Genomic DNA, 22,869 nt, shown 5'->3' with positions numbered 1-22,869 from the left:
GCATGTGTTTGGTACCTACACAATATTAAAATTTTTAAACTAAACTAATTTTTAAAACACCCTGATTTATAATATTTGCACTGGCAACAAAATATGTAAACTTAGTTGAAACAAATATGAAGTTTAGATACTCTTAAATTATGATCTGAACTTGTGGAGTGTTATTGCAAGTATATTAAAATTTTTATATAAAATTGTAATGTTTTTAAATTAATTATTGCATTGTAAGATATATAATAAAAGTTAGTCACCAAGTTTTCATGGAGCATAATTGAGCATTAAAGTTCCATAACGCAGATTATAATCCTGGAATTACTTTTAAAATTGTAAGTTTTACTACTTTAAAGACAATATTAGTTCAACGCATTTATTAAAATTTAATTAACAAATCAAATTTTATTGAAGGCAGCAATGTCAACACTCTGCACAAAATCTTCAAAATTCTGTATTTCTTCAGTCAACAAATCAATTGATACTTTGTCATCTTCTACAACACAAATAATCTGCAATTTGTTTATTCCATAACCAACTGGGACTAACTTTGAGGCTCCCCAAACTAAGCCATCCATTTCAATGGAACGAACAACCTGAAATAATTATATATTCAATCATTAAAATTCATTATGACTGCAAAGAAGTTTTTTTTTTACCTTTTCCATTTCTTTCATATCAGTTTCATCATCCCATGGTTTGACATCTAAGACGATTGAGGATTTGGCAATTAAAGCAGGTTTCTTTGATTTTTTGTCAGCATAGGCCTTGACTCTTTCTTCACGAAGGCGAGCTGCTTCAGCATCCTGATAGAAAAAAATATGCTTAAAGTTCAACTCAAAATAGACATAGATAAAATGAGAGATTATTTACATCTTCTTCATTGTCGCTTCCAAAGAGATCAACATCATCATCGTCATCATCCTTCTGTGTGGTAGTCTTTGCACCAGCTGCCAGTGGGCAAGTAAGGCTTGGGAAACCGGCTGAGTCTCCACCAGATTTTGTGTACGAAGCAATATGCCTGTACCAACGGGCTAAATGTACTAAGTTAGCACCTGGTGCTTTTGGCAAAGTATTGAATAAATCAACATCGGCTTTTGATGGCGCGTATCTAATAAAATAAATCAACTTAAGAATATAATATAGGTTAAAATTTAACTATGTCGGTTTAAATATATTACCCTTCGACGTAACTGTGATCAGCTAAAAAGGTGTTTAAGGCCTGTTGGCCCTTTTCAGTTTTCACATCACCAAAAGCCATTTCGTTTGCTTATTAGAAAATAAATTGTACAATCAAAACGTGGCTTTTCTCGAGACTGAAGATACGGGAGAGAAAAGACAGAAATTGCTAAAAAGGAATATTCGCAAAGAAATGTGTCAGTATGACCAACTGTAGCAAAGATTTAAAAATACTCAAAGGAATGATAAGTAAATATTAAATTAGTTAATAAACAGTATTTTTATTAAATTAAGGTATATTTAAATTGATAGTGAAAATTAATTTGTTTAAAAAACATTTGGTATTTAGGGTATTTATTTTTATTAAATATTAGGTACCGGGCACACCTCTCCTAGCGGATTTGTCGCACAACACGGCATTAGTTCTGTGGTAAAATATGGTATTTCTTGTATGGCTATTCATGGTAATATTTTCTATTTGTTTTGACGTAGTTTGTGCCTTTTTATGTTTTAAATTAATAATATCAAGTTCTTTCAAATATTTCTATAAAATAATAGAGGGTAGATCGTTATTTTTTAAGCAATAGATATTTTGTACTGCTTGTACTCATATATTCGTTTTTTGATCTATGTTGTACTGTTTAAACATTTATTTGAGAAAGTTGTTTTATACTTGATAACTAAGAAAAGGTTTTTTTATAGTACTCAATAATATAATAACAATAATCCTGTGGAAACTTCCAAACAACAATTAATGTAATTAGAGTACGAGTAATGTAATTGGAGTACAAAAAATTATCTATTTGTTTCTCAATTAACTATATCTCCTTACAAAAAATATAATTGCCTGCAAATAAATATAAATGACAATAAAAGTTTTTTCAAGACCTTGTCGTGAAATTAACTAATTAAAAAGTAATTGCCAATATATTGTTTTCAATAAATAGATTGCAATTAAATTTAAACAAATAATATTCATCAATATATTTTTATAATTTGAGTATGACCAAATTGTGCCTGTAATTCGATATTAAAGAAAGTAATTTCTGGAAATTTCATTATTTCAATCGCGACAGTTCCAAGCTTGCCCGCCACCTAATTTAGTTCAAGTATATATTTCCATTTTCGAATGTTGTCATCATCTGTTTCAAGTTCTTGAAGTTGCCCGCATAAGTAGATTCTGTCACTCAGTGACATAAAAGTCTTTCGGATTTCCTTTTCCGTTCCAACACTGGGATAGGTTTGTGTTATTATTTATTAAATTTATTAAATCTTAAAAAATCGAGTTTTGTGTGAAGTGTAAATTAATTATGAGATGTCGAGCATATGATACTATTGAAATCTAATCGTTTTGTGAATTTAATTTTCGTATTGTTTTTGTAGATCTAAAATGGTGCAGCGTTTAGTATACCGACGACGTTTGTCGTACAACACAAAATCTAACAGGAGGAGGGTGTAAGTGTAACAATAATTAATATATATTAAACGTCAATGTAAAAATAATTGCTATGTAGTTTATGAATCCTTTGTTTCTTGCCTCTAATGAAATTTGAGGTTATGTTGACATTTAACAGTTCACTTTTCTTTTTTACTTTTATATGATGAATTATTGGCTAGAGTCCTGTTAATATTGATGACAAATGTTCTGCTGACAAATATTGAATTAAGTGCTTTATTCGTGTGTTCAATATTAGGTTTCTAAATGGTTTTTATTTTTCAGTGTGCGAACTCCAGGTGGTAAACTAGTGTATCAATATTTGAAGAAACCCAAGAAGATCCCCAGGTAATAATTTTATAATTTTTGTTTAAAGTATAAATAGCATATTTGTTTCATGCGTTTATAAAAATCTGTTACAACTAAATTGATGTATTCAGTATCGCATATGACAAAAGTTTTAAATATTTAAGTGTGTTACTACACTTTCATACTAATTTAATTTCAATATATTTCTTGAATTACTTTAACGAATATGATTATAGGTGTGGACAATGCAAAGACAAGCTCAGAGGCATTCAGCCTGCCAGGCCCATGGAAAGATCCAGAATGTGCAGAAGAAAGAAGACAGTACGTAGATCATATGGTGGAGTACTTTGCCACAAGTGTGTAAAAGAACGTATCGTCAGGGCTTTCCTAATTGAAGAACAGAAAATAGTCGTAAAAGTTCTTAAAGCACAACAAGCAAGTGTTAAAGCGGCTAAGAAGGATAAATAGACCTAATTCTATGTTAAATATAACATAATAAAAACTTTCTCAAATAAAAAAAAATATTTTTGATTATGCCCTTTTAATTTCTGCTTGTTCAGAATTGCTGTGATCATGTAATAACATCGATGAAATTAAAAACCTCTCATAATGGGATTTTACAGCCTAAAAACCTGTCTTTGTGACCTTTTTTGGTAAAAGGATATGATAACTTTATTATATTTAAAACTAAATTTAAGAAAACTAACTAAAAGTAAGAAAAATAATTTGATATTCAAATAACTTAAAAATATTGCATTTCTGTGTGCTTAGCATGAATTTGAATTAAATCAAAACTTATAGTGGTGTTACCCCCTAAAAAACAATTTATATAACATGTGGTTGCAAGCAAATCGTTTCATTGGCTGATTGCCACAATTTTTTAAATCAAGTATGATGTTCAATTATACAAAGAGTATTTTTGTTTTGAAATAAAATCATCTATAGGTTGACCAATTTGAATATGAAATATTTAGACATTTTGGAAGAATGAATATAATATAATGATAATTTCAGTCTTAAGAAGTTATTTAGTTTGCATTTACTGTTTTGGTGTTTGTGTGATCATTTAGTTTGTAATATGCTTTTATTTTTATTAATCCTTATGTTTCAATCTCTTGCTAATAATACAGTATTAAATTTTTTAGTTCTTTGGATTTTTCAGTAAAACTTTTTAGTAATACTCATGAGTAAAGTGAATTTTGTGTATATCATACATGTGGTTGTTTATTTTGTTGTTAAAGTGTGACTTCAATGTATGGAGGGCAAGTCTTCGATTTATACATTTACATTTATTTATGAATATTATCAGACATAAGGGTAAGTTTTTGATTGGTTTATTTACCTGATGTTTACATTGATTGATATTATGAAACATAAATCTACAAATATTCTGAGAAATATTTGATATAGAAATAATCTGACATATATATATATATATATATATATATATATATATATATATATATATCTTGATACTGTTTAATTCGACTTTTAAAGTTCGAAACTCGAACTCGAAACATTATATGATTTAAAAACCTTATCATATATTATATATAAATATATATAATACGAATATGAACACACTGCATTTAATAATAATATTACAAGCTTTTCGAGACTACACTTGTCTCTTTGTCAGTGTAAATAATATTATTTAAATATGTTCACATGTTAAGTATACTATGAACTAAATATTTTGTATTTACACTGAAGAGGAGATAAACTGTAGTCTTGAAACATTTGTAAAATATAATATAAATATTACTTAATAAACATTGCAGTGTGTTCATATTTTCAAAGATTCTTTTCACTCAATTCTTTTGATAGATTAATGAATATTTTTAAAGTGTTCTATTTTTGTATATGTTTTGAATTTAGCAATCAATCATCAATCTAAATTTACCAAATGTATATAATTTGTAATATGTAACTTCTTGATATTCACTTGTCCAGCAAGTGCTCTAATATTCAATAGAAATCATTTTATCCAAGTGATCTATAGTTCGACAGCATTTATTTTAATTTTTTTGTAACAAATTTCAATGAACTGATAATAATCAGAATAATTCAAAAACATACAATGAGTTCAGAAACAAGTATCCTATCCAACAATGATAATCTGGATATTCGGCAGTTTGTGCAAACAATAATGAAGGTATTATATGGAACAATTACTTGATTTTTGTCAGAAAGTATAATCATTTATGATATTCAATTATATGCTGTTGTTAAATAAAATTAAAAATAATGGTTAGGGGACACCCGGGTTTGAACCGGGGACCTCTCGATCTGCAGTCGAATGCTCTACCACTGAGCTATATCCCCATATGAGGCGGCAAGGGACAATAATATTAAATAACACACTCGTGTATTTATTAATATTTTAATATGAAATAGAATTTATTGCTTTTTTTTAGTAACATGCACTGAAAGGATCTACTTACATATTTATATTTCACTACGTATTTGATGCTATTCATATTATATAATATGCAGACGTATTTCGTGCGCCAGCATTCCAGTTTCACTATTTGATCTAAACTTTTTGTATAAATTTCAAAAACATTTTGTTATCAAACAATAAACTTTTATCTTTATATTTTTTACAAGAAAATTAAGGTGAAATGGGGCACACTGTTACAATATAAATATTTCTGATTTTGTATTTTACTTTCTTAATGTTGGTATACAGTTTAGGCAACTTCATAAGCGTCCATCATTATAGATAAGGAAAGATTAAACAGTTGTTGCCCGTTGTTGCTGTTACCGGCCAAAATGCTGCCAAATTTATTTAGTGTTTCTGAAATAACAAACAATTTGTGTAAATAATTTGTGCAAACGGTTTTTCTATTCATTTCTTGGTGTATGATTTATATAGGTAAGTAATTGTGGTTTTTCCATGCTTCTTATATATTATATATTTTAACTTCAAATTATAGTTAAAAAAGTTTTGTAAACATAAACCAAAATGGCTGACTTGATACGTTTTTCGAGTTGTCGCACGTCAGGCACGATGTTAAGTTGTAACAATAAAACCTAATTAACAATTTTGTTTCTTTTCTTTTAAGAAAACAGTGCCAAATCGTAAGAAAAAGTCGGAGTATAAATAAATTATTGACTGTAGTTTCTTCTTCATTTGGAGTACTTCCTCTCCTCCTGTAAACGTTGCAAGAATGACAACTAAAGGTCAGACAGATTTTTATATAAAATTATATATGAAATTTAATATTTGTTAAACGATTGTTCATATATTATTGTTTTTTCTTTTGCTATTTTGATGTGACAACATTGTGGTTCCTTTGCCCTGTAACAGAGTGCTCCATATGTGGTATTTTTGGTATAATCAACCGATCTCACTAAAATGCAATTTAAATTAAAAAGTCGCTAATAAAAGTCATATTTATATATTTTCGTGTAAAAAATGCTGTTGTAGTTTAATCTGTGCCAATTGGAAGTTTGTTAAAATATAATTTCGCCGCTGCAGTATTATTTGTTTTGTTCGAAGCAATGTGCCCCACATTACCTTTTTAAATTTGGAATTTACAACAGTTTTGGTTAGTTCAAGAAATAAACTTTATCATCGTAAAAGTAAGTGTTTAAAATCTTTTTGTTTAAACGATGGCATCTTTTTTGAACCGCGTTACTTCAAAATTAGTGAATTTAATATTTAATTGGGTGTAAGTGGCATTTTCCCTTAAAACAAGTTGCATGAACGTGTCATGCATTGACTTAATCAATATGAATTCAGATTTAATTACTTTTAAAATTGTGATGGTAACATTTTCAACTATCTACTTTGAAATACCAGGTTCTTAGGAAAAACATATAATTTTCAAACTCAGTTTCTTAATTTTTGTTGATTTTGGTGCAGCCGTTTTTGAGAACGAGGTGAAATTTTGGCTCACATATATACTTTTTCCAATTTTGGTGTTGAGCATACTTGAAACGTTGAGAGGTCATACAATTAGCAAATTGGGGAAATATATAATTGTCATTGAAGTTACAAATAAAAATGTATTATTTAAATAAATATTATTTGAATAGGATCCTGATCTGTCGAATATTGGTGAAGCTGGCGACAACGAAGACACTCGTCGTATGGCAAGAGTGGAATTCCTCAGGACTGAAATTGCACGTCTCGATCATGTAATCAGCAATAGTTTCAGCAAATTGGAAATATTTGATATTAAAGCCATTATGGAAGATATTGACCAGATCAATACAAAAATGTACAAGAAGTTGGGAATGGATAGACTCGCATAGAACATTTAACAACCGGACTGAAGATTACTTGTCAATAAATAAAAAAATAGAAAAAATCAGAAGTTGGAATTGTAATCTCTTGGAAGTTGGATATTTTGCTCAAAGGAAAATACATACAAATTATCAGTTTATTTTAAAATTTAAATTGATGCAGTCAATTGGAAAACTGTCTTCATATTTAATATATGCTTATAAAATTATCAAACACTACTTTATTTAGTTTTGTTTGAAAATATATGCTAATAAATTAGCATTTTTAAAGATAAATTTATAAGACCAAATTGTGTACAAATTTAAATATTTAGAACTCTTTAAATGTATGAATTGTTCATTTTCGAACTATTTCGAACAATGCTTTTCGCTTTATATTTACTTCTTTTCAACTTTTACTGCTTAATGTATACTTCTTTTAATTTTTAACTTCTACTCCTATCTAAATTATTTACCAGCATATTATTTTGCAATCCAACACCGACACAAACTCTTTGTCGGGTAGGTGCTTTGATTTATGTCTTATAGTGACAACATGCAATTATAAGGCATGGTTGAATCAACCTACATTAAATCCACGCGATATTATTACAATATTGCATTTGCATTCAAGAGTTCAATAATCTAATCAGATATTTCTTAGAATTACAATTACTTTCAATTAAGTACAGTTTATTTAAGATGGTACTTTAAAGTACTTAGAGTGGCTAAGTATTTTCTGAATGTCAGTTTTGTAGTACCATTGCCATACACAAAACTAAGTTAGTATGTTTGTATTAACAAAAACTAAGTTGATCACAATTTTTAAAAATGATAAAAATTGTGGGTTCTTCCACTTACAGGTCTTGTGTTTTTTTTTATAAAAATCATTACGTTCATCAATGATTAGGCCACACTTGGCAATAAGAAAAACAGAAAAGATTCAAAAGTGACCAACTTTTTGAATATTTGAAATTTTTCAGAATCTTTAAATACTTCCCACAAACTGAGGAGTTCTTAATACTCAAATTAAATGGATCCATTGGGATAAGATAAGCACTTTTAATAAAAAATATATAATCAGACAAAACACCAATAAAATATATGCATTATTTTTAAATTTCTTATAATATTTATATGTTTTGCCTAAAGATCTAGCCTTCATTTAGTGGAACTAAAAATATTAAAAGAAGTAACAATAGTTAGTAGTACTCACTATCTAACTTCTCAATTCTCAAACACTATTGTTAAATATTTTAATGTTGGAATATTTAGTTCCTCTTAATCTAGAACTTTCCACTATAGTCCTACTATAGTGGAAACATATGGATTTTATAACAAGTAACAAATAACTTGAAACTTCAAAAAAGTTATGAAAATAAGGAGTCGCATTTTTAGCGAATAAATAAACTTTTTCTTCGGGAATTTAATAAAACATTACCTGCTTACTATTAGTTTCAAAAAATTAAATTTTGGGCCACATACACAATCATACATTTTCCAATTTTTGGGTCCAATTCAGAATCATTACCAATTAGATATTTTCTTCCCTATCAATGTTGTGAAAAACAATCTTTCTCATTAATTTTATTAATTTAATAGTTACTTTAGGGAATTTCTAAATGAAACCTTAATGTTCAATATCATTCCTAAATCTTCTAAAGAAATTGATATTATCTACTAATTGTAGTCTGTACCAAATGTGTAAATAAGACATATTAGTCAAGATCATAGTTTATGCTTGTACTTATTATAAGCATTCGTATAAACGTATGTGTATAATAATACTTATGTATTATTAAAAAAATTGCATGTGGAGTTTATCTATAAAAAAGCTTCACCATAATCCTCAAATTTATTGTGGTATTTCATCCTTCATTAAAAATCCCGACTTAAGGCTTTATTATAATTATAATTTATGCAACTTAAGTCAGAATCCGACTTTACTAAATGCTTTCGCGTATAAACTTGGGATTAATGTATGCATCTCATATATCATATAACTTCAGAAGGTGTCAAACTGCAATCCGATTATATTATTAAACGAAGCGAGAGATTCCAAGAAATGATTATGCGTTTCATAAAAAAATAAAAGAATTTAGAGGGTAATGCAAGTAGAAGAACAGTCGAATCTGAAGGTCCCTTGTATATATATAGATATATATATATATATATATATATATATATATATATATATATATCGTAGAAAGACACCAGTCCTGGTGGAAAACCTTTTGCATTATCCGGACTCTTTCACAACAACACGTGGCTCTGGTAAGAAGAGTTTTTTACCGCCTTTTGACTAATTTAGATATTTATATTATATATATATATATTTATATATATAAATACATATATGTTTTAGAAAAATATCATATAAAATAATGTAGAGTATATTATTTTATGAGCCATCCAGGCGCAATTTTAATACTGTTCTCTCTTCTTCATCGAAGAGTTCTTTTGAATCTTTTTGACAAAAATGTTTTGAATATTTAAAGCAATTCAAATGCAATTTCTATTAGCCACGTTTTTTTTGTGTCTGTTCTATTGATAATCAGTTAATCATTTGATGATTTAAAGTGAAAACATTACTCTTGATCTGGATGTAAATGCTAGCTATAAGTATGATGTTATTTTTCTAAGAAATATTACTTTCATTGAATCAAGTAAATGGCTTTAAGTTTGATGTATTTAAGTTTGATTGTTCAAAATCACATTATTAACATTTTGTTTATATAATTTTGAATAAGTTATAAAATATTAACTGACAATTCAAGTTTTAATTAAAATCTGCTTCACAAGAACACCAGCAAAACAATAATATGCAAATTTGTAAAAAAAAAACAAGTGTCTAAAACTCTGTTTATTTTTTTTGGCACGATCGGGTTTCTGGCTAAACCCTTTCATGCATTTTTGAATTTCCAATTAAATGGTCGAGTGATAAAGGCACACAGATTTTTTGGCCCTTCGTCATGCTTGACAGATATTGCATCTCGACATAATCGACCACGAAATTACTACAGACGGACTCAGACCAAATCGCTGGAATTAGAACTATAATGCCATACAAAAAATGACAAAATCGAATATAACATAATGGCAAAACTGTCACAGTTTAATTCTACAAAATAACTATTGATTTTATTATTGGATTTTTTATATTTTTAATCTTAAACTCATCGCTTATATCTTTAATACAATATGTAGCCATTATTGTTTGATCACGAAAGCTGCGTTCTTTCAATTTGGGATCAGGCTCGAAGATACATACTATTTGAGGAAAAGTAATTAATAATTAATTATTAAGAAACCTTCCGGCCAATTTTTACCAAATATTTAACAGCGCTATTTTCTACTAACTAATGTTTTTCGAACAGTTTTTGAATTGTAAACATTATTTTAGTATTTTTGGCTAAAATGTTCAAAATTTGTTTGCATTTTGTTTTTAATTTCAAAGAAATGACTTGGCCGATCGTCTTGTAAAACTAATCAGCACTATTTCTGCCAGAATGTCGATAAAGAATAAATTTTGGCTCACATACACATCCATACAGCTACCTTCTTACATCACCTTCTTCATTATTATTTTAATTTCAAAAAATTAAATTTGGGCTCACATACACAATCATACATATTTGAGCTCACTTTTGGGCTCAAACACTTCAGAATCACTTGAAACTTCGAGAAAACTATATAATTAATGAGTCGCATTTTTTAGCGAATAGATAAACTTTTTCTTCGAGAAGTTAACTTCTTGCGTCTTTTTTTCTATTATTACATTAGTTTCAAAAATTTAAATTTTGGCTCACATATACAACCAAACATTTTCCAATTTTGGACTCAAACAATTCAGAATCACTTGAAACTTCGAGAAAGCTATGAAATAAACGATAGTCGCATTTTAGCGAATAGATAAACTTTTCCTTTGGAAGCTACCTTCTTACATTACCTTCTTATTATGACTTTTAGTTTCAAAATTAATTTTGGCTTACATACATAATCATACATTTCCAATATTGGGCTCAAACAATTCAGAATCACTTGAAACGTCGAGAAAACTATAAAATAATAACAAAACGCATTTTTAAGCAATTGGATAAACTTTTTCTTTGGGAAGCTACCTGCTTACATTTTCTTCTTATTATTACTTTTAGTTTCAAAAAATTAAATTTTGGACTCACATACACAATCATACATTTCCCAATTTTGGGCTCAAACAATTCCGAATCACAAGCAATTAGATATTTTCTTCCCTATCAACGTTGTAAAAAACCATCTTTCTACTAAAGTAATAGTTACTTTAGGGATTTCTAAATAAAACCCTCAATGCTCAATATCATTCCAAATCTTTTTTATAATCAATCGAATTCGAATCCAATTGACTTTGAATACAGTATTTATCTATCTGTTGTGTACAATGGGTTTTATAGACTACAATCAAGCAATTGGCAATTCAGTAAATGAACATTTACGATCATGATCAAAAATTTGATATTGAAAATATTCAGTATTTATTGCTAACATATTACACTACCAATATTATTTATAACTTCGTTAAATTTATTAAATATTTTTATGACTAAAGAAGCCAATTAGGTGGATTCTCACCGTTCCTGCATGAACATTCGTAGCCGAATGATTCGAAAGGAGTTATATATGGGACTTGGCTTGTCATACACACAATACGAATTGTACAATTTATTTTTATACCCCGACGTTAATATATGCCAGAAGAAATTAATAGTACCGGTTTTCTTCACACCTCTTCTTCAAGATGTTTTGAGGTGCTTTGTTGTAGCCACGCATAGTGACCAACTCGGTCGGCCGATGAGGATTTTAGTACGGTAGTCAGAGTAGAATATTAGCTTTTAGATAGGATGAAGATAAAAGATTAGAAAAAAATTAGAGAAAAGGATCAGTCTGTATAGAAATGCATTTATAATATAATATATCCACCAGGTGATTACCATGTGTATCAATCAGAAAATCCTTGAATCCAAAAACTATTTTAATTTAAAATCATTAAATCCTTAAAATTTTCAAAGCATATTCAATTTTCCATTTGTTTCGACATATTATTTTATGTTATTTCAATTTCAATTTTGCATTTTAATTACAATTTTGTCTATTTAAATATAAACAATAACTTACCAAATTGGTTATTATGTCAATTTATATGAACTTACTTTTTTAAAGTGAAGGCTATTTTAGCAACTAATGAAGTAAATGGTGTTTTCTTCAAAATAATAATTTTAATGACTGTCCAAAAATTATTTAAAAAAAAATCATACACCTGTCTGCACTATATAGTTTGTCTTCTAATCTGAGGATTTTGCTTTTATTGTATTAGGGCAATTAATAGTATTTTTGGCTGAACTTTGTGAATTCTTAATTTACTTAACTTAGCCTTAAGACTAGAACTTAGCCAAAACTTTCGGATTTCTATTAAACTATCAATAGAAAAGTTTTGCTAGAAGTGAATCATCAGGAGAAAATTTTCAAAATATAAAAATTCGATTTTTTATTATATTTTTTGTTAGTTAGAATATAAACTGATTCTATCAGTTTCTATCAGACAGGTTTTTCATGGTATTGGGAATATTCTTTAATGAAATACCTTCATATAAATATTAGATGAACTCAAAACTATAGAACATTTTTTTTTGGAAAAACAAAAAGTAAAAAACGTGTTCTATAATTATGTGACGTTACATTACAGGTATCAATATAATTTTTGACTTTACCTCAAAAGAATAGTTTACTCTTCTTTTTCAAACAGAAATTATTTGAAAGTTTCGTACTTTTTATGTATGTCATGCCTATTAACTTCTCGTAGGGTAAGTTATAGTAATCACAAAAATTCGAAAATGGAAAGTTTTGCTATCTTTACGTTTCAAAACCTCCAGAACATTGGCATACCTTAGAAAAAATGGATGTATGTGTGGGTGTGATAGAGCAACCGATTTGAATGATTCACCGATTATATTTTTATGAGTTGTTGCAAGATTTATAATGTTTAACCGTTAGACTGCGACTCAACGTTTACGCGCTTCAATATTTCATCCCCAAATCAGCTATGCAGATTGGAAAAAAATTCAATCCCTTTGTCATAGATCAACCGATTTGAATGATTCACCGATTATATTTCAATGAGTTTTGTTCCAAGATTTATAATGTTTAACCGTTAAACTGAGACGCGGCGCTTACGCGCTTTGATATTTCTCCCCAAACCAGATATGCAGCTTTGAAAAAAAATTCAATCTTTTATTCCATTAGCTGCATGTCTATAAGAAATCCTCTTAATTCAACCGGACCAGAAGGATTAAAGATGAGCAAAAAATCTAATATAATATTTCGTACAAAGCGCTCTCCATCTCTCGCGGTTTGTTATTGTTAAGAAAATATATTCTTCATATTCTTCTTCGAAACCACTTCAGCATGATAAATGCAACTTTTAACTTTGCGTCGACCTTGTACTACGATTTATGTCTTCTGAAGCTTATATGAATTAAATAAAGGATAACAATAGTCAGGTTTAAATTATTCTTATTTTTTTAGTTTAAGTTTATGAGTTGCTTTTGTTAACAGTGATTGATATTAAATAGCTTTTACAGGAATTTTATAATAAGAATTGCAGATTTTCCATGTGGGCAAGGTGCCATTATGTCTTTCGATTTTTGGTAAAAACTATTTTTTTATTTTTTATTCCTGAGGTATAATTGTCAAGAACGTGATCGTGGTGATTCGTGGTCTACCAAAAATTAGTCCAAGGTTCGAAAATAATATTTTCTGTTGTCTTCTTATTGACCACGTCATTTTAGTAACCCTGAATAGAAATATTTCATTATAATATTTTGAATTCTTAGAATTTTGCTTATAAGTATTGAAATTCTGAAGAACCAAAAGACCTGATTTATTCTTCATGGAGTTCTCAATGAACAAAGTTTGATTTGAATTTTACATGAAACACTACTAAAGTGGCTTTCACAATTTTGGGAAATAATACTTTGCAATTTTAAAATTTTATTAGCGATTTGATATTATATAAACGTTAAACTATAGTAATCGATTTATTTCTGGTCGTTTTTCTATCTGTGAATTTCTATTTGTGAATTAACGAATAATAAATCTGAAATGCCTAAAAATATTGTCGACAGTGAGTTAGGTTTAATACTTTCATTTCTATTACCGAATGCCGGCTTCCCGTAAATTTCAAATTTTATGTTTCATGAATACTAATTGTTTTTAAGTAATTATATAATGATCAAAATTATTACACATTTATTCATAATTTGTCTATTGATATTTAATTAGGTACCAATTAAATTTAAAAAATTATAGGTAATACTATACCGATCACAGAAGCTCCCCATGTAGAAATTAATATCGGTACAATATATTACCAATATCGGTTTTCTGTGGCCGTGATTGCCTATATTGCAAAAATATCGGCGAACGTCGGTTCTGTGATGATGTCAACTAATCGATCAGGCCAACGTCAGCCGATATTGAGGCAATAATCTCTATAAATGGCCTTGTCCAATATTGGTCTCAAACTAAAATAGAAATATTGATGCAATATTTTTTATCATCGGCTAATAAATATTGTCCCCAAATAGAAGAATAAATATTGATGCAATATTTTTTTATCATCGACTGATAAATATTGTCCTCAAACTAAAATAGAAATATTGATGCAATATTTTTTATTATCGGCTGATAAATATTGTCCTCAAAATAAAATAGAAATATTGATGCAATATTTTTTTATTATGGGCTGATAAATATTGTCCTCAAACTAAAATATAAATATTGATGCAATATTTTTTTATCATCGGCTACAAAATATTGTTCCCAAAGTGAAATATAAATATTGATGCAATATTTTTTATCATCGGCTGATAAATATAGTTCACAAATTGAAATAAAAATATTGATGCAACATTTTTTATCATCGACTGATAAATATTGTCCACAAATTGAAATGAAATTATTGATGCAACATTTTTTATCATCGGGTACAAAATATTGTCATCAAATTGAAAAATAAATATTTATGCAATATTTTTTATCATAAGCTAATAAATATTGTCCTCAAAATAAAAAATGAATATTGATGCAACATTTTTTATAATTGACTATTAAATATTGTTTGCATGTAAATTAATAATAAATATTGTTTCCTCAAATTCCTCAATCATAATTATTGTTATTATATTTAAAATGAAAAACAAAAATCTTATCTGGGATCGAACCCGAGACTACGACGTTAAGAGTCGGCAACGCTAGCGCTTAGCTATCGACTCAACAGAGCGAAAACAACATACGCCAGATATATATGGCTGTAAATATTTAACCATGTAATTATTCACCCTTACAAATTAAAAGGTAAAAGATACGTAAAAAGTTTATTCGGACGAAAGATGCGGAATAAAATTACGAATAAAATGATATATAATTCAATATGTGTGTTCGTATAATTATTTTCAGATTTTTCAATTTTTCTTGAATTTTAGCACTGCAACTCGCCCATAGGCCAAACCGTTTGAAATACTAAGTTGTGATATGTGGAAGAAAAACTAAGAATTTTGAGACGATTCTAATGATGTATAATACTTTATACGGTTTCTTTATGAAAACCTCAAATGTTGAGAATAGTATAAAAATTCAGTTTTCCTTTCATTATAAAAAAGTTATAAATGTTACAGGGTAATTTATTTTAAATACTGTCCGATATATATAAAACTAATTGAAAACTTTAATTTTATTTACTCATACAATTATAAAATAAAAAAATAATAATAAATGGACTGGGATTTGAACCCCAAAATCAAAATCAAAAGGCTGCGACGCTAGCCATTACACCACCAAGATATACAATCTTGTTGTAGTAACTCACTATCCTGAACAGCAGGTATAAGGTTCTAGATCTTTCTATGCCTTCTATGCATGACGCATGCCACAAGAAGCGCCGCGCGTCACACACGGCGTCCTTAGCTTTTAATGCAAAATTGTTAATTATAGTATGTTTTAAGATACTAGTTTTGCTGGAAATAATCGAATAATATTTTCAGTTATGTGTAATGTGTAATAGTGTTATAGTGTACATTGTTTTCTAATGTGTGTAATGTGCATTGGTGCGAAATATATACCACAAACAAGTTTGGTTAAGTAAGCATTGTCTCTGAAAAATATACAATATTTCATTTCTTTGTTGTTACTTTGGATTAAAATACAAAGGTTTGAAAGTTCAACTTAATTTTACGTCATCTGATTTGATTTGGGATGGATAGATTAAGTAATAAGTTATGTATATCTAACATAACCTTAGTTTTAATAGACGAATTCTTTTTACTATTGGTGAGTATAATACTTAATTATGCGTTTATGCATTGTAACTAATAGCTATTTATTTTTAGAATGATTACTGCTAACTACATTATTATTAGTATCTCTAATAAATAATCGGAAACTAGCTATTCGAAATGTCAAAATTTGCAAGTTTTCAATAAAAATGGTAAGAAATGCAAGATAATTTTATTTTTCTCACTAAGGATTTTTATATTGATCAGGAGTTTAAACACATTGAGAAATCAGTTGTACATATTACGTGAAATATAATAAAATATAACATAATAAAATATAACATAACCTAATCTTTTTGAGTGAAGACATACTGCACTTTCATATTTATAAAAGGTAAGACAATACTTGTTATAATATAATTATATGTCTCTGCATTTAAAACATATTCTTATTTATTTTCAGGTAATATTGTTGTAAGCGCAGAAAATAGAGAAACTGGTTTGCTTAGTAGTAAAATGTTATCGAAAAGTTTGTAACTAAATAAGTTATAGAAAGGAAAGATATAAATTTTGACAGAATAGTCATAATGTTTGATTATAATAAATGCAATGTGGAATGTCAATAAATCTGTACATTTGCATAGCAAGATTTTAGACTATGATATGAAGTCATTATTTTTTAAGGTAAAAGTAGAGTCGAGTGCATTTTACAATCTCATTTTAACGCTTTCATAAATTATTCATATTGATAATATATAATGATATATTATAAATTTATTAACAAGGAATACGAGGTTTCAGATGACAATACAAACTTGGACAAAAATATTTTGGGGTTATGATTGAAAAAGTTTCCCAGTCACTGTTCTAGACGATGAAATAAATATTTCATAATGGATAATAAATATATTAACAACAAATAAAATATGTTCAGATGCTGTGAAATGTTTTATCGAGTGATGATGTTATAAATAGTTAAGTTAATTTGCATTTATTACTTTTATTACTTTACCTACCTTACATTTGATATATATCACGTAAATTATAATCGAATAATTATTCGATTATAATTTACTTGATATATATCAAATGTAAGGTAGGTGTTTCCAATGACTGTTCTAGACGATGAAATAAATATTTCATAATGGATAATAAATATATTAACAACAAATAAAATATGTTCAGATGCTGTGAAATGTTTTATCGAGTGATGATGTTATAAATAGTTAAGTTAATTTGCATTTATTACTTTTATTACTTTACCTACCTTACATTTGATATATATCACGTAAATTATAATCGAATAATTATTCGATTATAATTTACTTGATATATATCAAATGTAAGGTAGGTTTTCCAATGACTGTTCTAGACGATGAAATAAATATTTCATAATGGATAATAAATATATTAACAACAAATAAAATATGTTCAGATGCTGTGAAATGTTTTATCGAGTGATGATGTTATAAATAGTTAAGTTAATTTGCATTTATTACTTTTATTACTTTACCTACCTTACATTTGATATATATCACGTAAATTATAATCGAATAATTATTCGATTATAATTTACTTGATATATATCAAATGTAAGGTAGGTTTTCCAATGACTGTTCTAGACGATGAAATAAATATTTCATAATGGATAATAAATTTATTAACAACAAATAAAATATGTTCAGATGCTGTGAAATGTTTATCGAGTGATGATGTTATAAATAGTTAAGTTAATTTGCATTTATTACTTTTATTACTTTACCTACCTTACATTTGATATATATCACGTAAATTATAATCGAATAATTATTCGATTATAATACTTGATATATATCAAATGTAAGGTAGGTTTTCCAATGACTGTTCTAGACGATGAAATAAATATTTCATAATGGATAATAAATATATTAACAACAAATAAAATATGTTCAGATGCTGTGAAATGTTTTATCGAGTGATGATGTTATAAATAGGAAAGTTTATTTGCTTTTGTTATTGTTATAAAAAAAGTTTACTTGATATGTATTAATAAATATCTATTAAAAAAATAATCAATATTTATGACACTTTTGTGTTTTATAAATAATCATATTTTTAATGCAGTTATATATTTGTATCATTGTTTATATTTAATAAATGAATTTTCACAAAAACATTTTTAATAAATTTACGTATATGTTCATTTCAGAAATAAATAAATAAATAAATAAATAAATTTCAGGTGTTTTATTGTTAAATAAATGACATTGATTTATGCGTTATATTATTTCAACTTCAAATCTTCAAATATTTGTGTAATATTTCAACATCAGTTATAAGTTTCAGAATAATTTAATAATTCAATAATTAATAATTCAAAATGTTCACCAGCTCTCTGTCTAATTGTATATTACCTTACCAACATTCAACAATTTGTAGGCAACATTGGTTCCAAATTTCCAAATATAGACCAATATAGACCAATGTTGGTTTACCTATATGGCCTCAATATTAAAAATGTTCAATTTTTATGACCAGCCGATATTGGTTTCAAATTTGACCAATGTAGATTTTATATTGCTTGTAGATTCAGACCATATTAATTTCTACATGGGTCACATTACAAGTGCTATTAAAGACCAAAATGCTTAATTAATTTAATTTATTTAAAACAATAAAAATATTTGTTAAGTTTTTAATTTATGATTGAAGTTTAATTTTGAATTAATTTTATCGTTGTATATATGGAATTACCAATTTAATTGATTTTTTATACTCATTATAGTATTTTTGTAGTACTAACTTACTACTACAATAATAATGAGTTTAAATAATCAATTATATTGGTAATTTCATACTACTAGTAAGGGCTTGATTTTGCAAGAATAGGTTAGATAGCTTGATATCAAGCAGTTGTGATAAGTTTTTGCCTTAAATATTGTGATTTTGGTGATTTTGTAAAAGTTTGACGAAGATAGTCTTCTGGAGCATTGCTGCAATATATATCACATCAATATTAGAAAAATCTCTAATAATAATCCTGCTAGAAAGGGAATAGAAACCGTTGGATTTTCTTCTAATAACTTTAAGAATTAGTTAAGGAGTTATTATTAAATAGTATTTATCGCTTTTCAAATATAAAAAACTACATATTTCACACGCAAATCATTATCTAGATCTAGATTTAGATATTTTCAAGAAATAATAGATTTTTTTCGTAAAAGTTTGACGAAAATAATCTTCTGGAGCATTGCTGCAATATATATCACATCAATATTAGAAAAATCTCTAATAATAATCCTGCTAGAAAGGGAATAGAAACCGTTGGATTTTCTTCTAATAACTTTAAGAATTAGTTAAGGAGTTATTATTAAATAGTATTTATCGCTTTTCAAATATAAAAAACTACATATTTCACACGCAAATCATAATCTAGATCTAGAGTATAGTAATCTAAGTTAGAGTATAAAATTTTGCAGAAAAAAAATCTATTATTTTTTAAAAATATCTAGATCTAGATCTAAATTATGATTTGCGTGTGAAATATGTAGTTTTTTATATTTGAAAAGCGATAAGTACCATTTAATAATTACTCCTTAACTAATTCTTAGAGTTATTAGAAGAAAATCCAACGGTTTCTATCCCTTTTCAAGTAGGATTATTATTAAAGATTTTTCTAATATTGATGTGATATATAATGCAGCAATGCTCCAAAAGACTATTTTCGGCAAACTTCAGCAATATAAGCAATTCAGCAATATAAGGTTTTAATAGAATATATAATATTTAGTTTTAGATTGTTGAGTGGGATTTTGATTTAATGCTTAGAGTAATGCTAAGCATTAAATCAAAATCCCACTCAGCAATCTAAAACCAAATATTATACTTACAATTAATGACTTATATTGCTTAAGTCAAGGACATACACTAATGTATAAATAGTTTAAAATAAACCAAATAATTTATTTAAATCGCAATATGTAGAAACTACGATAATTTTCTTATTATTCCCATAAATATAATTAATCGCAATGTCTTGACGAACAAAGTACAAAATCATAAGGTACGAAGCATGAACAAGATGAACATCTGATGTTTATCATGGAATATAATTACAAAGTTCATTAATACTATAAGATTGCTGTTATTCGCGGTTTGATGTGACAGGCATATAATAAAATAGTCATTTTATTAGTTGTTCATTGTTCTTGCATAATGCTGATTAGTGCGTTCACAGTCTAAACGTTACGCATTTACCTGACGGCCTTGCCCTCCGCTCGTCCCGCTATGAGAACCAGGTAGCCGAGGGCAATATTGAGAGGATGGTAATAAATTATATTAATTTAATATTTTTGGATTATTAAAATATTTTTTTTTTTGAAATTCAGAACGTTTATTTTTGAAATACAATGCGAATAAGTTAAACTTATAAAACTGTAACAACTGTAATGATCTTTCTGGTTAAACATCAAATGTTCATCTTGTTCTTGTTCATTATTGATTTACGTACTTTGTTAGTATCGTAATTTATTATATTTATGTGAATATTAAGGTTGATGGTAGATGGTAAAAAGATTTTATTTATTACCTATAGAGCGAGTTAATTACATTATTTGGATTATTTTAAAATATTATTATAATTACTGTGTTTATCTGCTTAAATTCAACATAAAAATAGGTTCAATTTTTCTAAGTATTTTATTCAGTTTTAGATTGTTGAGTGAGAAATTGGTTTTATGCATTGTTAGTAAGCTAAAACTTAAAGATTCATATTTTTGACGTATTTGAACTCCAGTAACATTCAAATAGAAGCGACATTATTTAACTTTTTTTAAGGTATAAAAAGATGTTTGATGAATCTTTTTTATCATTGTGTTTTCTCATCATTATCTTACTGTTACATAATTCTTTATGCCGTCTTTTCAAAAAATATCCAAATTAATTTTTCTAATATCCATGCATTTTCAAAAATTAAAATACTTCAAATGCTTTGGAAACTTCTAAATTTTATATTAATTTTGCTAAAACTGATGATAAAAAACCGTATATAACAAAATTTTAGATTCAAGTATATCGATTGTGTTAACCAACAGCTTATAGAACATAAGCATAATATATAAAATACATCAAATGCTTTGGAAACTTCTAAATTTTATATTAATTTTGCTAAAACTGATGATAAGAAACCGTATATAACAAAATTTTAGATTCAAGTATGTCGATTGTGTTAACCAACAGCTTATAGAACATAAGCATAATATATAAAATACTTCAAACGCTTTGGAAACTTCTAAATTTTATATTAATTTTGCTAAAACTGATGATAAGAAACCGTATATAACAAAATTTTAGATTCAAGTATGTTGATTGTGTTAACCAACAGCTTATAGAACTGTTCAAATTGCCGTTCAAACAAGTACAATAAAAAAAAGTATGTCGATTATAAACATATACATGCTTAAAATAAAGAGAAAAATTTCACTACTTCATTTAATAAGTAGAATTTTTCGAAATGATCGTACCTTATTTTTTCTAATACGCGTATTTTCAGATCTTCAAGTTTAAATTTATGATATAATGCGAAAATGTCTCTGAACACTCTAAATTTTATATTGATTTAGCTAAGGCTGATGATAAGAAGCTTTATATAACTATTGACAAAAATGAACAATGACATGCTATAGATATAAAAAGAATGTTTGTAAATTTTATAGTGATTTAGCTAAAGCAGATGATAAGAAACTTTATAGAGCCATTGATAAAAATGAACAATTACATGATTATAATCAGCAAAATTATTTTTATATCGTTAGCAAACGATATATAAAGAATTTTGCTTATTATTTCTTATTATCGTATCTCCCTATAACATCAGCCTATTTGTTGATTTTTATACAGAAACGTCGTAGATATTTTTTTCTTATATTTTTAGAAATTTAAATCGTTTCTATTGAAAAAAATGGGTAAATGAATACTCTATCGATTTACAAAAAGTTACAAAACTTTAGGAGAAATATTGATTTCCGATCCACTCCATCACTTTCAATTCCATACAACCTTTACTGTTATCGACCATGGTGTTTTTCCTCCATCTGCCCATCTGGGCTACCTGTACCATAATATGTTGCCTTCCCTGTATGCTTCGTTCTTCGGCCTGTTTTGGTGCGTGGTTCGGGTGGTGTTCGGCAATTAGGCGCCGGCGAGGTCGTACTCGCCAGGCGCCAACCTGCGATTCTTCACATAACAACGCACCTCATCATCGCAAGAACATAAGAAACCAAAACGCCAGATATGTTTATGAAACAGGGACCGTCAACTGGAAAATAAGAAATAAAAAAACTAGCTGTAAGTGAAATTCTGTCTTAAGGCAATTAAGGCATCGTGCCTTAAGGCAAATTGCTGGAACTTTCCGTACCGCAATTCAAAATTCGAGTAATT

The 22,869-nt window shown here is 27.5% G+C and overlaps 2 protein-coding genes, 1 long non-coding RNA gene and 1 other non-coding gene across 5 annotated transcripts; 2 read left to right on the top strand and 2 right to left on the bottom strand.

The window, feature by feature from the left end:
• Window positions 1–362: 362 nt before the first annotated feature.
• LOC113365821 (elongation factor 1-beta'-like) lies at window positions 363–1,333 on the bottom strand. Its single transcript, XM_026607365.1, has 4 exons — window positions 1,173–1,333; window positions 865–1,102; window positions 651–797; window positions 363–587 (listed from the first exon to the last, which is right to left on the bottom strand). The coding sequence occupies exons 1-4, from the start codon at window positions 1,250–1,252 to the stop codon at window positions 390–392; spliced, it is 663 nt and encodes a 220-aa protein (XP_026463150.1). The 5' UTR covers window positions 1,253–1,333; the 3' UTR covers window positions 363–389.
• A 994-nt stretch (window positions 1,334–2,327) lies between these two features.
• Window positions 2,328–3,401, top strand: LOC113366201 (60S ribosomal protein L34-like). 2 transcript variants are annotated; one of them, XM_026607769.1, is made up of 4 exons: window positions 2,328–2,410; window positions 2,554–2,625; window positions 2,891–2,953; window positions 3,151–3,401. In XM_026607769.1, the coding sequence occupies exons 2-4, from the start codon at window positions 2,561–2,563 to the stop codon at window positions 3,380–3,382; spliced, it is 360 nt and encodes a 119-aa protein (XP_026463554.1). In that variant the 5' UTR covers window positions 2,328–2,410; window positions 2,554–2,560; the 3' UTR covers window positions 3,383–3,401. The 2 variants fall into 2 exon arrangements, with proteins under 2 accessions (XP_026463554.1, XP_026463553.1); XM_026607768.1 differs by lacking the exon at window positions 2,328–2,410 and having other exon boundaries at window positions 2,433–2,625.
• A 1,766-nt stretch (window positions 3,402–5,167) lies between these two features.
• Window positions 5,168–5,239, bottom strand: Trnac-gca. Its single transcript has one exon. It is a non-coding gene; the product is annotated as a tRNA-Cys (tRNA).
• An 11,405-nt stretch (window positions 5,240–16,644) lies between these two features.
• On the top strand, window positions 16,645–16,953 carry LOC113368463. The gene is made up of 3 exons (XR_003366403.1): window positions 16,645–16,664; window positions 16,720–16,846; window positions 16,916–16,953. It is a non-coding gene; the product is annotated as an uncharacterized LOC113368463 (long non-coding RNA).
• The last annotated feature ends 5,916 nt before the right edge of the window (window positions 16,954–22,869 follow it).

The sequence above is a fragment of the Ctenocephalides felis genome, unplaced genomic scaffold (assembly GCF_003426905.1).
Source record: "Ctenocephalides felis isolate EL2017-DRISC unplaced genomic scaffold, ASM342690v1 CF-g0.4_SCAFFOLD_01170, whole genome shotgun sequence".
In the NCBI taxonomy this organism is placed as follows: domain Eukaryota; kingdom Metazoa; phylum Arthropoda; class Insecta; order Siphonaptera; family Pulicidae; genus Ctenocephalides; species Ctenocephalides felis.
Note: the sequence above shows the minus strand (reverse complement) of the source record. Positions and strands in the feature narration are given on the sequence as shown.